We start from the raw sequence: 15,020 nt of genomic DNA, 5'->3' as shown, positions 1-15,020 counted from the left end.
AGTTTTGCTCACCAATGGAGGTGAGCTAGAGGACTGGTTACACAGACCTCTGGAAAGACCTCAGACATCTCATTCCAGAAAAGCGAAGTGCTAGGAACAGCTAAGATACTGAACAGGACCCTCAAGCTTCCAGGCCTCTGGTAGAGGACCTGAGCCTGGGTGAAAAAAACACCCGCGGAGGGTGAGAGGGGCGTTTGCTGTATACACGTCTATAAATAAGAGAATGATCTATCTTCTTGACATAATAATTGGTTTTAATCATAATAAATCAAATTTGTACCAAGGTATACACTACACACATCAAACTGAATCTATTAAATCTGACTGTAAAATTGTTTAATTAAATGTTAATAATTCCCTTTTTATCCCTTGTGCTATCTTAGGCACTTTAACATTGGGAGTTGGGTCATCTAGACCCACTAGAACAGTGCGCTGAACCTTTTTTCTTCAATGATTTGTGATCTTCACTGGTGTCCATGGATTACATGAAATCTTTCCACCTTTATCCACCTTTTTCATGGTAGGGAGAACACGTCAATGTAAGGGTGAGGTCATCTAAGATAGCACATGGGCTAAAGAGCCATTTATACAATTCATTTCTAAAAAGTATTTGAACATACACCACAAAAAGTAATACTTTCCAATTTGTGATGTAAAATCTCTTTCTAGCACATCTTTTTTATTCAAAATGCCAAAAACTACAAGTTCAACAACAATTTATGATTTAAAGTAAACACAGAGTCACTGTTTACTCAGTTTATTAAAATTTCAATGTGTTCAAAATTCCAGTTGACATAATAAATAACACTTATTGGAAGGCATTGTATGAAAATACCATTGCAATTCAAAAACTATCTTAAGAGGAAATCCATTAAAGAAAGCAATGTTTCTGTCTTAACTCGTTTACTGCTCATCATATGGTATATCAAATTATACCTTAATGTACAAGAAAACTACCTTTGGCTCCCAAATATACTCATTTTTATTCCATGTACTAGTTTCCTATTGGCTCCAACACATGTTGTTTTTCCATTTAGTTTATCTAATAAAAACTTTAAAGCCATTTCTTCTCTATACCATAGTCTGTAAAGTCTTTATGAACGTTCATCATTTGAATGAGTATGGATATTAATACTATGTATGAGCAGAACTTCATAAATCTAGACAAAAACACAAAATCCTTGTGCAGTTTTATACAGCAGGCCACAGTTTCACAACTTTTATTCGCCTTAGTCAAATTGGTTGCAAGACGGCTAAAGAAAAGATTTTGTTTTCGTTTATTTAACCTCCAGTAGACACAAACCAGGAAGTTTCCCCTCCATGCTGCAAAAAAGAAAAAGAAAAAAACACACAAAAAGAGAAGAAGTTAAGCCATGTTTCAAGGAATGAGATTGTTCCAGCAGCTGTGTCGTATTTACCTGCTTGGTCCAAGCAGTAACACTACAGATAAAGTACCATCTGGGAGGGATCGGTAGACCTTTCCCAGCTGCCGGTCCAGCTTTCTCATTATGACATCGGTTCCTTGATTCTGCTCCACAGGTTTTGTGTTTTGTGTTTCCTGTGTAATATTAAAAAAAAACAACATGATACAATGTTTAAAGTTCCCACTCTGATCATCTTTTGATCTATTTTAAAAGTCTTCCCAGCGGTCCTTTAAATATGATTATGCTGATTTTAGCCACGATCTAAAAACCTGTGTCACTTTCTAGGACATAATTTTCTGCAGAGCAGCAGCAGTTCATTGGAGAGTCCCCTCTGAGTTGTGGGCAGGACTGTTTGGGTGGAGCAACCCGTCCCTTCCTCTCCCAAGGAACAGTGTATTTTCTCACAAATAGGTTCTTTTTCAAACGGCATATTTTCATCTGCTCCTGATTCACAACGATTTGAATAAAGAAATCCTCAGAAATGCTAAATTAACCTTTAATTTTCTTTAGATTTGTCATCATCAGAAAATAGAAAACTTGTTAAAACCCCCATTTTCATTGCAGTTGATGTTTAAATTTTCATTCCTGATTCGTCTTAAGATTAGTCAACTAAAAATGGTTTAATATGAATAGGGATGCCAAGGGATGGTCTTTTTTTTAAGAATAGGTACAGTTCTAACTATCAAACGTTTTTGATTGTTTAATTGAAAGCAAATCTATTTGGGGGGGGAAATAATAACCAACTTTAAGGATTTTACTGTAATTTTTGATAATTTCCCCAAATAAATTCACATCTGTACCTGAGAACAAATGTTAAGCATCTTCTGTTTCTCATCTGTGTCTTCTGTCGATGTTGTCGCGGCAACCCATGAGACTAAGTGGGGCGGAGTCAGGGATGGGCAAATGAGGTAGTTGTCTTGCTGTAGATCTTCGGAGGAGCTGACAGCTGCATTTTTGCCCTCTGGACTTTCAAATCCTATTAGAAAGACGAACCTTTATTATAAATTTATCCGACTGAATTCTCACAGTCACTGCAAAAATACAGAAAATGTTCCAACAATACGCATTGGACTTACTTATGAAGGCATGTTTTGCACATTTTTCGGGTTTTCCTGGCACTGTGACTCTCTTCACTGCACCAAAGCGACCAAACGAATCTCTGACAGTATCTTCAGACATTTCAAGGGGCAACTGTCCATTTAGCTTTGCAGCCGAAAACCCATTTTCTGCTCTTAAGCGTTTGCCATTTAAACTGCGTCCATTGACCTGTGCAGACATGTTCATGCTGTGCCTCCCTTCAACAGCATAGAGAAGACTGGAATTCAGAGCGTCGCACGCTAACGCATCAAGATTCACATCCAGGTCTAAGGTGGACTCAGACACCGGCCTCTGAACCTGAAATGAGAGGTGAGGCTTCTTTTAGAACAGCTTACAAGGATGTTAATAACGGATGTAAAGGATGAGTGGAATGCAGAGAAAAGTAAAGGAGACCCACCTTAATGGGCTGGCCCTTTACACTCAGTCCATTTAAAGTTTTTAAAGCTAGCACAGCTCCTTCCAGCAGCTCAAACTCAACCTCTGCATGGACCTGGAGAGCAGAAATCTTTTTTTTTTACCAAAAGCTGAGAAAATCTTTAATATAACAGGAAATGCTACCACATTATAGAGAATTGAACAGATCTCCAGCACACATGGGTGTCACATACTCTGACACTGGTGTTCAGCATCTGGATTTTTCGAACTGGTCCACAGCGGCCAAACAGCCGCTTCACGTTCCTCTCGGAGAAACCTGCAGGGAACGGCCCAGCAAACAGCACACACATACCCCGGAGGTGGTTGTGCACCTGTGGGATGAAGCAGGACTGTGAGCGTCGAAGGATTTTGGGATCAAAAGACCACAAAAGTGGTGAAAACCCGTACACTCCGGTGCAGCTGCTGCTGCTGGTCAGGGAAGCATCTCTGTATGTGGTCCAAAAACGAGGAAAACTGGAGGACAGCGAGGAACGGCTTCTTGGTCTGCCTTTTGAAAGACGCCAGCATCTGTGGAGGAAAAACAGGAAAGGAGGATGGCAATTTTGAAGAGGGGAGCAGTCCAAATACCCCTGGGGCAGATCAGTGTTACTGCTGTGGGCCCACATGTCAAAAAGATGCAGAACCACAGATTTTTCAAATTAAACGTTAGTTTTCTCACTTCTTTGTCAGAGATGTACCACTGCTGATTGGACAGATCCAGACTAATGTCAGCTCGCTTTCCTAAAAAGGTTACTGAGCGGCCCAGAGTCTGCAGAACATCAGCAAACCTGAGGGACAAAGACAGATGGAGAATTTGTCAAAAACATGGAAACCTGTGCTGTAGTTGAATTTGCACAGAGACTAAAATAGAATAAGGAGTTGAGATTTCTTTGGTTTTCACATTTTTTCAATACATTGTGATCTGGCTGTACCTTAACTGAAGTTACATGGTGCACTATTTAACTAATATCCAAGTTGAAATTATTAAAAAAAAAAAAACAGATGGGTGATAAAAAAAAATAATGATGCATCTGTGGACTGTTTTTAGTTAGATCTTAAAAGAAATATGTATGTTGAGTTTTATTTATCAAACCTTTAACCATGTAAAGCCTAAACTCTCGTTGACTTTATAGTGTGGAGCATCATGGGAGGTGCTGGGGCGTTTTTTTCCAGAGGTTGAAGCGAGGAAAACCCCTGGCAGGTTAAATGTTTGCTTCATTTTAAAGGAATATCAGCAGCAGGGCAGATAAAACAACAAGAGAGAAATAAACCATGGTCTGCTTTGAAAGCTGCATTTTTCTTTTTTACCAGGAAATTTGCTTTCATGGGACGAAACTAGAAGAAGAGAATCTGGAATTTAAACTCCATTGTTTCAGGGGCAAGTGATGAGCCTCCTTTTTCAATTCAATTCAACTGTATTTGTACAACAACAATAGGTAAATTCTAAACTGAACTAACTAAGCAGACTAAACTAAACTAGGCATCCCTGCCCTTAGACCTTCCTTCGCCAGAAAGAAAAAAAAAACAGTTTCCGGAAAAAAAGAAGTAACCTCAGGGATGTCCACATGAAGGAGGGATCCTCCCCCGGGACGGATTTTAAGAGGCATAGAAACCCAGAAGAAAACACATATACCTGGTCAAGGTGGGATGTTGTATCAAAGTTCAGCAGAAGCTTTTCTGTTGTACCTGAAACTTGGCGTGGGGACAGAAGTGCAGTCGGAGGGCTCTTCTTCCAGGTTGTATCCCCAAAGATCCCCTAGATGGAGCTCAACAACCTGACCGTGGACGATAAAAGAGATACTGGCAAATTCCAACGTGTTTGTTTGTCCACATCGTCATGATTTCGGTCAATCTGCACCTGACAAGGTCCCCTTTCTATGAAGTACTGAGCCAACTCCAGGGCCGCCACGGCGTCCTCGATGGGATTGTGGCCTTTCCTCTCTTCGGTTTGAATTTTCCGACTGCCATGTGACAGGACACTTCCATTCATAGCCTGCTTTGACTGACTGAAACTGAGGAGGAGGAGAAAATGGGGAACTGAAGAACTCACTCTAGGACCACGTCAGCCAGAACCTTGAGTTTAAATTTCTGCCCGAGTTCTCGTTTGTACAGGAGCGATGTGTCGATCACATGTGGATGGATGAGCTGTAGGAGCACAAAAACACAAAAGAGCTCCCAAATTGACATGGCATTCAGAGTCTCGCTAAAAGAAAGCAGCTATGTAAATCAAATACTTTGCAAAAAGGAAACCATATATGGAGCACAACTGAGAGGATTCATACCTTTTAATCATTTTGTAAAGTGCAGAGTATAAAAATGTCTCACAAGTAAGATTTTAATGTTTTTTTTAAAAACAATAATAGCACAAAAAGATTTTCAATTGTGAAAATTGCTCTTTCTCAGAGCCGTTATCACTGATCAAGAGCACATCATGGTTTTCCTAACAGTGGAGACATTCTGACGAGGAATGCACCGAAAAAAAAGAAACCTGCAAAGGCTCATGGGGGAGCGAGCAGATTGACAATCTCTCACCTTCAGAGCCGCAAGGTCATTGTTCAAGGAATGGCCCACCAGCACGGCGTCCGGCGGCAGCAGCTTCCTGAGTTTATGTTGCACCTCCTTCAGAGTGGTTTTGATGGGACGCAACATTGCTGCAGTGATGCCAGAGAACCTGTCAGAGAGTTTAAATGAAATATAGAAAGCTATCCAACAAAAAACGCAGAGAAATGTGCTTTCACTGTCGAGTACGAAAACAACAGATGTGCACAAGTTCTAAGTCCACTCAGTGAGCTGCAAAGCTCATGCATGGAGGCTGACGTGGGATTTATTTAGGCCACAGATGTGTGTGGAATTACTTGGTGAGATAATTAAGGACACGGTTCTGCGGTTTCACCAGGTCATCCATGATGCACTTCCCACAGCTGTCCACCAGAGAGACACGTGTCAGCTCGTAGCCCTTTTCTGTTAGACACTGTGACAGAAACACAAGGAAAGGCCGGTTCAAAGACAAACTCTTCTGCAACAATTCCTCTGTAGACTTTCTTCAGATGGACATTTATTTCTAAGACCATTTCTCACCTCTCTGCGCCAAACTGTGCCAAAAAAAAAGCTGTTTTATTCATCCAGAAACTCTTATATAAAGCAACTATAATCAAATACATGGAAAATTTGCATGTTATATACGATTTAAAAGATATTTATTCAGCATTTTGGCCATTCTGGTTTAAAGAAGTTTAAAAATTCAAGCAAAATAAAGTCTCGGATTTCATGCTCATTGGATGTCCCTTGGCCCCAAAAATACAACGAGAAAAAAAAAACTTTAAGGACTATTTTATGCTCATATTATGCTTGTATTTGTTGTGGGCGATTGGTAAAAAATATTCTATTTTGCTTCATATGTTTGTAGGAGTTTAGTCAAGAAGTTGTGGGTTAGATTTACAAGCACATTTCTCTTAACATACCTTATTCAATCAAAGTATTTTTAAATGTTTTTGTCCCATTTTTCAGTAAAACCGCATTTCTTCAGTTTTCTGTTTCCTTCATTTCTGAGTATTTCTGTATTCAAATTTTTATGAATCAGGAGCAGACAAAAAAATGCCGTTTGAAAAAAAAGTCTAGTTGTGACGTAGAAGCTGCAATCAGCAAGCTCCCTGCTCCATTCTGATGCATCCACTTGTAGACGACTTGAGCTGGCATCTGGCTCCAAACTGTATGTCTGGGTAGCTCCAATATTGCTCGCCGTTTTTGTTGTTGCCCTGCTAATGTTAGCTTGGGGTTTTGAGGGGCAGCAAACTATCCAAAGAACGTGGAAAACAATGTTCCGCTCCAATTGTCCAGTCCGTGACTCAAAAGGTGAATGTTTCATGAACTGCTGTCGCTCTGCTGAAACTATGTCTTTAAAAACGACATTTTGTTTAATTTTGGCAACAACAAAAAAACAGCATAATCATAATTAAAAGACCACTGGGAAAGCTTTTGAACTAGACAAAAAGAGGATCATAGTGGGTCTTAAACACATCAAAATGCTTTTCAAAGGAAATCTATCATTACTGGGAACTTCTCACCATTTCACAGTCAAGTCCAAATAGAGGACTGCCGTCAGAAACACAGTCGACTGCATCCGTGCACAGAAAGTCCTCGAAACCCGCAAACCCTAGGTCACATGGGAACAGTAAAGGTAAAGAACATTGTCTGTCCTAAGGTGAAATGACTTCCCATGAAGGTTTGACATCAACAGCTGTGCACTTGAGTAAGAGCACAGAGACATGAATCAGCGGCGTACCCTATAGGTTTACCTTTAACAGGATAATGGTTTTTTATCATCTCCTCCGGGGTTAGAACATATGCCGTTAATCCTTTCTTCTCCGTCCCATATTTGGTCACAACTGGATGATGTTTCAGAGCTAAAAAAAAGGCAACAAATACAATCAAAAAAGTATGATAACACATAAAATAAGACTTGTGAAATCTAGCAGGGTAAATGTATTTGATAGTCTGCAATTCTGCAACTTGTTCCACTTCAAAAAATCCACCAGGGTTACATTACAAAGTATTGTGCAGAACTTTCATTTTGGACCAAATACAAACTTTCTTTTTTACAAATATTTTTTTCTTTATTCATTCAATGTAATTTCCTAGATTCTATTTTTTAACATTTTGTCTCTCCCAGTTAAAGTGCATCCATGATGAACATGCACAGACCCCTCACATCTTTTTTAAGAAGGGCACATTGCAGAATCAGTGACTACTAAATACTTTTCTGCCCCAGTGTTTACATTTCAATGCAAACAGGATTCATGTTATTGTCAGCTATTAAAGATTACCCTTCAGAATAACGAACCCTCTCCCTCTTTTTACCTTTTTTAAGCTTATCATCTGGTTTGGGGGCAGATAAGAAGCCGACTTTAGGTACTTCACTGGCAAAGATTCCAGATGCTACACTGTTAGACGGTGACGTGAAAGTCATCCTCTACAACAGGAATGAAAGAGAAAAGCAAAAAGAAGTTGACTTGATTCATAGTTGTACATTTTCAGCCCCTCTCTGTTACTTACTGTGGAGTAGCTACTTCTGAGGTGCTTCATGATGAGGTAATTCTTATAAAAGAGATTCTGCGTCAGGCCCTCCACGATCATAATATTTACCCCCTTGACCTTTCTGTGATGCCTGAGACGGCACCAACTAGTGGAAGTAAAGAGAATGGGGAGATTACCACAGGAAGTGTGAAAATAAAGCAAGATCTACACGACATTTTCATGCAAGCCAACCTGGGCTGTTGCAGGCCTGCTGATCTACCCAGAGCAGCGAAATGTATGAGCTCAGCCAGCTCGGTCAGTGAGATTGGTTGCTGCAGGTGGTCAGATCGCACTGAAACTCTAGGTGAACTAGACAACGGTCCAGGCTGCATCACTTCATCTCTCCCCGGCTCTATCTTCGGTTTTTTGGTCTCCTCTTGAGCTGCGGGGGCTTGGATCTTCCTTTTCTTTGTGTTGCATATAAGTGAAGAAGACGATTCCATGTCTTAAAGGCTTATGGCTGCTGAGAAGTACACTGTTGACAAAAAATAAAAATAAAAATCCTCATATGAGAAGTTCATAAATGCTGAAAATTCAATCTAATCAATTAGATAGATAGATAGATAGAGAGAGAGAGAGAGAGAGAGAGACAGACAGAGAGACAGACAGACAGACAGACAGACTTTATTCCAGACTCATGGTCCAATCAGTAAAAAGGAGTACACAGACCCACTACATTTAAAAAATACAGTGTCAAGAACACACAAGTTGAGGTAGTGTTTAGTTACAGTTAATAAAAAAGTTAATACAAAATATTTAATAAAAATAAATTACTTAAAAAGGATACAGATGAGTGCAAAATGCTTTAAATAATGTCACCTTGACTCCTTCTGTACAAATACTAAACTTTCGGGAAAGAGTGTTGGCTTGGCCATATACCACACGACACTGCCTGTAGATGTTTGTGTCATCTGACAAGTCTTCCAAAATGATATGCCCAAGATACTTCATCTTATTAGTACACACAAGCACAGCATTTGATAGGTAAAAATCAGGGAATATTTGTTTTTTGTCTTCTTTTGTCCGAGAAATAATAATCAGACTTTTTTGTGCATTAAATATGATGTCATTATTAAGTCCATAAGCTGAACAGATGTTAAGCAATTGTTGAAGACCAGCAGTACTTGGACTCAACACAACTAGATCGTCAGCATTCATCAAATGGTTGACAATGAGATCTCCAGCCACACAACCAGTGTGACAGGCGTTAATTTCAAGAGACAATTCATCCAAATATTTATTAAACAGAATAGATTTATTTGTTAACTATTCCAGATTAAAGTAGATGCTAAAAATGATCATAGTTATGACAGCTTAAGCAAACATCACCAAGAATTCATGCATTAAAGTCCCAACTAATGTCTCTAAAACATCACCATAGTGAAACCCTGTTCGAGTTTAAATATCAATGGATCTGCAACCACCGATAAACAATTGTATTAGTTCAAACATTTTACTTGGTAAAACACTGTTCTCGTGTTTCATTACAGAGAATACTGCACAGAAACACTGAAGCTACTCTTTTCCTCAATGGACTTTACACTGAAAACCTCCGGTCCGTGAAGTGTCTTGGTGATAAGTATGTGTTAAATACGTTTTACAAAGACGGTTTTAATGTTACACTGAGATTCAGTTGGTTAAAAGAGTAAAGAGAATGTAAATACCAGATGTTGCTGGCCCTGCTAAACCCTAACCAACGTGGTTTCCAAGTGAGAGAGCTTTAGTGGCACACTGCTGGAGCAGAAAGAAAATGTGTTCAAGCACTTCCGGTTTAAACCTAAAAAATAATGTTTACGTATTGTGGAATTTGCTATAATTGCTGTGTTTTGTGTTATTTTACTATATGTATATAATTTTTCCTTTTTAAATAAAATATATTCTAATCCACTTGTGGTAAATTATACAATATTTATACGTGTTTGTGAAAGTATTCTGTTATTTTCACAACTGCATAAATTTATTTTGAAAGTATCGTCTAAAAACCGGAACAAGAGCTGCTATTTTTTACAGTCATTTCGCTATCATGTGTTAAATGAGTTCGACTTCGTGTACTTACAGAGGCAACTAATCAACTTCAGAGTGAAGCTCAGGCGCGTTTTGAAAAGAGAAGCGGGATCACGAGAACAGATTCTCTGTGGTTGATTATACACATTAACAATTTTTTAAGATAATGATGGCAAATATGACTCCAGATTCCATTTAGGTAACAACCATGTCTACAAAGAAACTAGCAAAGTAAGTCAATTAGCATGAAAGTTGTGGTAATTGTTTGTTAGCTCCAACTTCGGTCTTTCTTTGTTTGGAAAATGGCTTGAGTGTAAACAATATTCTCGAAACTACACAATGCTTTCCGAATTTGAGTTAACGCTGTTGCAGAAGCGATTTCCAAATAGCATCAGAGTAACTTAGTTAGGTTTGAGGGAAATGTGTAGCTCAGAACTATTTGAACCAGCTGGCCGTGTAGCATTTAGACTGGCTAACCTCCAGTTCTCCCCACAGGAAATTAGGATTAGTGAGGCAGAGGAAGAAACATGTTTCTGCATCCAAAAAAGTTATATCAAGTGAGTGTGATCCTTTGATTTTTTTCATCCACTACACATACGTCTTTTCCTGCTTGACCTATAATTGTATTTATTTATTTTACTTGCTTCTCACTACTACTAGATCAAATATTTTCATACCTGATTGTGATCGACTTTGAGTCCACTTGCTGGAGGGAGAAAAACACCTCCAGTCAAGAAATCAGTAAGCAGCACTTTTGGAGGCTGAGCATTTTTCCCTCTTAATGGCTGGCTGTCATCACCATGACGATACCAGGAACTCTTCTTTGTTTTCCCTGCAGTTGAGTTCCCAGCTGTCCTGCTAAACACCTCCACGGGGGACATCGATTCCGAGTTTCACACTTTTGTTCAGCCCCAGGAGCACCCTACTCTTTCTGAGTTCTGCACTGAGCTGACCGGAATTACGCAGGTTTCTACCCACGCATACAACTATTTGAGTCCTGTAACTGATCAGCCTCATGATTTGACACGCCATCGACATGGCTCTGCTTGCTTTTGCTCACAGGTGCAGGTGGAAGCTGGTCTCCCCCTTCAGATATGCTTGTCACGCTTCACCCGCTGGCTACAGAGCCTGCAGCTGGAGATGGGATTCACCTTTCCTAACAAACAACAGGGATCTTCTTCCTCTTTGTCTACACAAAAGCTTTGCACGTTCCTCACATGGTCAGGTAAATGTTCACCTACGTGTGACTCTCTCATTCACACGGCTGCAAGTATTGAATGTTTGATTCAGAAGAACAGCTGCCAGGGGGATTTTTAATGTCCCACTCTACTGTGCATTAGACTGGGATCTTGGAGTTTGCTTGCAGTATGAATGTAAACGCAAACAGCTTCACAAACCTGATGTCTTCAACAACTGGATCGACCTGAGAAGTACTTACAGGGTAAGAGCCGGCTGATGCACATCTTTTACGTTTTAGTTCTACCTATAAGCTTTATTAATGAATCCTTTAGGACCCACGCTGATGACAATCACGTTTTTGGTGTTTTTAGCACGTTCTTGTGGCATTTTTCTGATGATTGAGGACATGTATATGAAAAAAATCATCTCCAAATTGCATTTCCGAATTATTATTTTTTTATGCAAATCGTTGTGAATTAGAAGCAGAACGGATAGCTCAGTCATGGGTGACGGGAATGAGGGCGGGGCTACACACGGCCAACACAACTCGGAGGAGAACTTCTGCTGCTGCTCTGCAGAAACTATGTCCTCCAAAACAACACAGGTTTTTGATTTAGGCTAAAAACGGAATAGTCATAATTAAAAGACCAGTGGGAATGCTTTTGAAATGCACAAAAGGATGATCAGTGTGGGACTTTAACATGTTTAATATACAAGGGCATATTGTCAAATGATAGTTATATTCAAACTTCATATCTGATTGAACATTTTATGGCAACAACAATTTTTTTCTGGGTTACAGAAACTGTGATAACTATTTTCTTTTAACAAGAATCAAAATGTTTAGAGGTTTTTGTACTTTGTCTGATAAACATCCACCACTTCTTGCCTGAATGGCTCCTTCAGCTCTTTTTCTTCTTTTTCTCTCCAGCTCTGGTATAACAGGAAACCCAAAGGCCTGAACGGCGCACTGCAGGATCTAGGATTACAGTTTGATGGCAGAGAGCATTCTGGTATCTACTTTTGTTATCAATAGCTCCACATACCAAGCTGCTCAATGAAATTTTCTTTAATGAGCTTTTCCATCCCTCTCACCTCATCATCAGGTTTGGATGATGCCAGAAATACAGCTCGGCTGGCAGCCAAAATGATGAGGGACGGCTGTGTCATGAAGATCACTCGGAGTTTGGACAGGGTGAGTGCCCACCCGATGGCTGCCTTCACCAGCTCTGACGCCTGGAATCCGAGCAGACACTGTTGAGAGCTCTTTCTTTTTTGTCTTTGTTTGTATGAAATAAATATGTTCCTCAGAAAGCTATTTGAAAGAATAAAAAAACGCAAATAAGAAGTTGAGCTGAAGTAAATCAGTAAAAAGAGATTTACTTACATTTGTACAGATTTGTGGTTGATCAGAAAAACAAAATGGAAACAAAGGAAATCTGTCAATGTCAATTGGTAGCACTGAGAATTCCTACTGTAAAACAGTCAATTTGTAAGTCTGTGATTTGATTTAGTTTAGTTTTTTTATATGAAAAATGTTTTATCTGATTTTTCTTTTATAAAATACACTTTTCCCAAAATTAGTGATGTAAACTGAGCCAATCAGAATGCAGCTTTTCCCCCTTAAACAATTAATTGATGGCTTTAGATTTGAATAACTGATTTTGATTTTCTAAGTATAGATTCATTGAACATTGACTACTTTTTTTTTATACCAGCCCAACAGATACTTCAAAAAAATACAAATGAATCTTTTTTTGAACCTACAGATCTGTTAATTTTAGAAAAGTGTAGCTTTTATTATTTTCATAGCTGCTGATTATATACGTTGTCTTCTATTAGACTCCAGTCGTGGTCAAAGGGGTGACGGGAAACGCTACCCGTCTGACGAACAACACAAAAGAAAAACTGACCGTCAGCAAAAATGAAACCGGGCCGTCCACCAGCAAACCGCTTTGTGCTAAACTTTGTCAACAACAGACGTTTCTAAAGAAGAAGAGTGAAAGTTCGGTCGTGGCGGCGGGCTCCGATTCGCTGTCCGTTCAAAAGTTCGAAAGCCTCATTTCCCCAAAGACGCTACTGAACGTCCCAGCAGCAGCGCTGTGGGGTCACACTCACACCCCAGGTACTGGTGCCCGCCTCTCTGCTCCCATGAACCTTCACTCAACACACAACAGCAGCAGCCATGTTTTGTGTTCCACCACTATTAGCTGCTTGACTGATGGACCTCAAGTAAATCAGCCCTCCAGTACAGTGTCTGCGGATGACGTGGAGGATGTGGAGCTTCTCGTGGACCTAGAAGAGCGTTGTGGTTCATATGATGATGTTGTGTTGGAGTGTGGAGGAAATGAGGTAGACGATGATACTGAAGTGCTAGATGTTGATACTGGGATCTATGATGAGGAAGAGTCTGACAATTCACACTCATCCAGGAATTGTGCCATAGTGGAGGTCAAATTAAAGGAGCGTGGGGCTGTTGTGCAGAAGAACCTTCAAAATATTTTACAGAATTCAGTAACCTGTGAAAATAACATTTTCACATCTACATCCAAAAAGGAAATGACAAATCTTTTAAAGTCCAATCACTGTTTTGCTGTTCCTAAACCTGTTAGATGGGGGAAACAAAATCAGTGTAAAACTGGCCCTGCCCCAAAAATGCAAGGGAAGTTTGATGATTCCCACAAAGATAAGATGACGGATGTAGTTGGGACAAGTTGTGTGATCTCACAAAACATTTTCAGCCCAAATGTTCTTTCTTCTAAACCCAAACCAGCCATCACTAAACCCGTCAGGCCTCTGAGTTCACCTTTTATCATTTACTCTGAACCGGAAAAACGCACCGCCGCTTCTTTCCCTTCACGTGCATCATCTGGTTCTCTCCACACACCCAACAACGTCCTCACCACGTTATCAACCAATTCCTTCTCTCGTGTTAACAATTCCCGTGTCTCCGGGACAACTAGAGGGCAAAAGGTGACCTCCCCACTGTGCGCCTGTGGCAGGCGTGCAAAGCGGCAGGTTGTGTCGAACGGTGGTCCAAACCACGGAAGAGGGTTTTACTGCTGTCCGGTCCGCCGCTCAGGTGGAAAAGGCAAGATGGAGAAAAGGTGTGAGTTTTTTAAGTGGGAGTCAGCTCTGATGCAGACTAGTTCAGGGGGAGCTGCTGTTTTCAGGTCTTCTGTGTCATTTTGTCAGACAAACTCCTCTCTATCTCACTATCAGCCACACAGAGCTCAGCTAAGAAAGAGCTGTTGAAGATCAAGCTGTAACCAGTCACACATCAAAAACATTACAATCATTACTTTATGAACTTTTTACGAGTTTTTTGTAACATATTTTTGAGAAAAGTGACCTAACTATGGCAATCAAAGAAATGTAGTTTTGGATATTTGTTTTGTTTTTTAAATTAATAACAATTAACTACAGATGTAAATATGTACAACAGATTTCAGCTTTAGATTTAAAATAACAAACAAAACTATGTATTCATCAATTAATATTAAATTTGGTCTTTAAAATTTTAAGAATGTGTAAGCTTTTAAGTTTTTTGAGATTTGTAAATGTTATTTTTATTAGGAATATATTTTTACTACTTAATTTTAAACTATGAAATTTAGTTTTTATTAGGAATATATTTTTATTAATCAATTTTAAACTGTTTATGAAATGGAGTTAAATAAAAAGTACCTTATTAAACATAACTTCATTGTCTTTTCAGTATGAAATGTATAAATGAGTCAAATGAAATAAATAAAAAGGGGATCTTTTTGTCTACTTGTACTTTTTCCATTTACTTTGTGATGGTAAAATATTTTTGGTTAGTATTTG

The 15,020-nt window shown here is 39.4% G+C and overlaps 2 protein-coding genes across 7 annotated transcripts; one reads left to right on the top strand and one right to left on the bottom strand.

The window, feature by feature from the left end:
- Nucleotides 1-741: 741 nt before the first annotated feature.
- On the bottom strand, nucleotides 742-10,818 carry rexo5 (RNA exonuclease 5). Of its 3 annotated transcripts, none has more exons than XM_078950664.1 (19): nucleotides 10,691-10,818; nucleotides 8,202-8,484; nucleotides 7,989-8,115; nucleotides 7,794-7,905; nucleotides 7,232-7,339; nucleotides 7,001-7,089; nucleotides 5,792-5,907; nucleotides 5,469-5,607; nucleotides 4,987-5,081; nucleotides 4,795-4,897; nucleotides 4,623-4,711; nucleotides 3,616-3,724; nucleotides 3,345-3,464; nucleotides 3,131-3,268; nucleotides 2,920-3,012; nucleotides 2,501-2,819; nucleotides 2,225-2,400; nucleotides 1,419-1,558; nucleotides 742-1,323 (listed from the first exon to the last, which is right to left on the bottom strand). In XM_078950664.1, the coding sequence occupies exons 2-19, from the start codon at nucleotides 8,450-8,452 to the stop codon at nucleotides 1,278-1,280; spliced, it is 2,370 nt and encodes a 789-aa protein (XP_078806790.1). In that variant the 5' UTR covers nucleotides 8,453-8,484; nucleotides 10,691-10,818; the 3' UTR covers nucleotides 742-1,277. The 3 variants fall into 3 exon arrangements, with proteins under 3 accessions (XP_078806790.1, XP_011476192.1, XP_078806791.1); XM_011477890.3 differs by lacking the exon at nucleotides 10,691-10,818 and adding an exon at nucleotides 9,674-9,771; XM_078950665.1 differs by lacking the exon at nucleotides 10,691-10,818 and adding an exon at nucleotides 8,829-9,029.
- Nucleotides 10,012-14,966, top strand: eri2 (ERI1 exoribonuclease family member 2). Of its 4 annotated transcripts, none has more exons than XM_078950682.1 (10): nucleotides 10,012-10,244; nucleotides 10,509-10,570; nucleotides 10,674-10,754; nucleotides 10,852-10,979; nucleotides 11,076-11,238; nucleotides 11,354-11,454; nucleotides 12,124-12,205; nucleotides 12,299-12,387; nucleotides 13,035-13,317; nucleotides 13,403-14,966. In XM_078950682.1, the coding sequence occupies exons 1-10, from the start codon at nucleotides 10,222-10,224 to the stop codon at nucleotides 13,408-13,410; spliced, it is 1,020 nt and encodes a 339-aa protein (XP_078806808.1). In that variant the 5' UTR covers nucleotides 10,012-10,221; the 3' UTR covers nucleotides 13,411-14,966. The 4 variants fall into 4 exon arrangements, with proteins under 4 accessions (XP_078806808.1, XP_011476202.2, XP_078806806.1 ...); XM_078950680.1 differs by having other exon boundaries at nucleotides 10,081-10,244; nucleotides 10,497-10,570; nucleotides 13,403-13,678; XM_011477900.4 differs by having other exon boundaries at nucleotides 13,035-14,966.
- Nucleotides 14,967-15,020: the final 54 nt, after the last annotated feature.

The sequence above is a fragment of the Oryzias latipes genome, chromosome 1, assembly GCF_053564925.1.
Source record: "Oryzias latipes strain Hd-rR chromosome 1, Olatipes_Hd-rR_3.1".
NCBI classification, from domain to species: domain Eukaryota; kingdom Metazoa; phylum Chordata; class Actinopteri; order Beloniformes; family Adrianichthyidae; genus Oryzias; species Oryzias latipes.
This window is presented reverse-complemented; position numbering and strand designations above follow the sequence as displayed.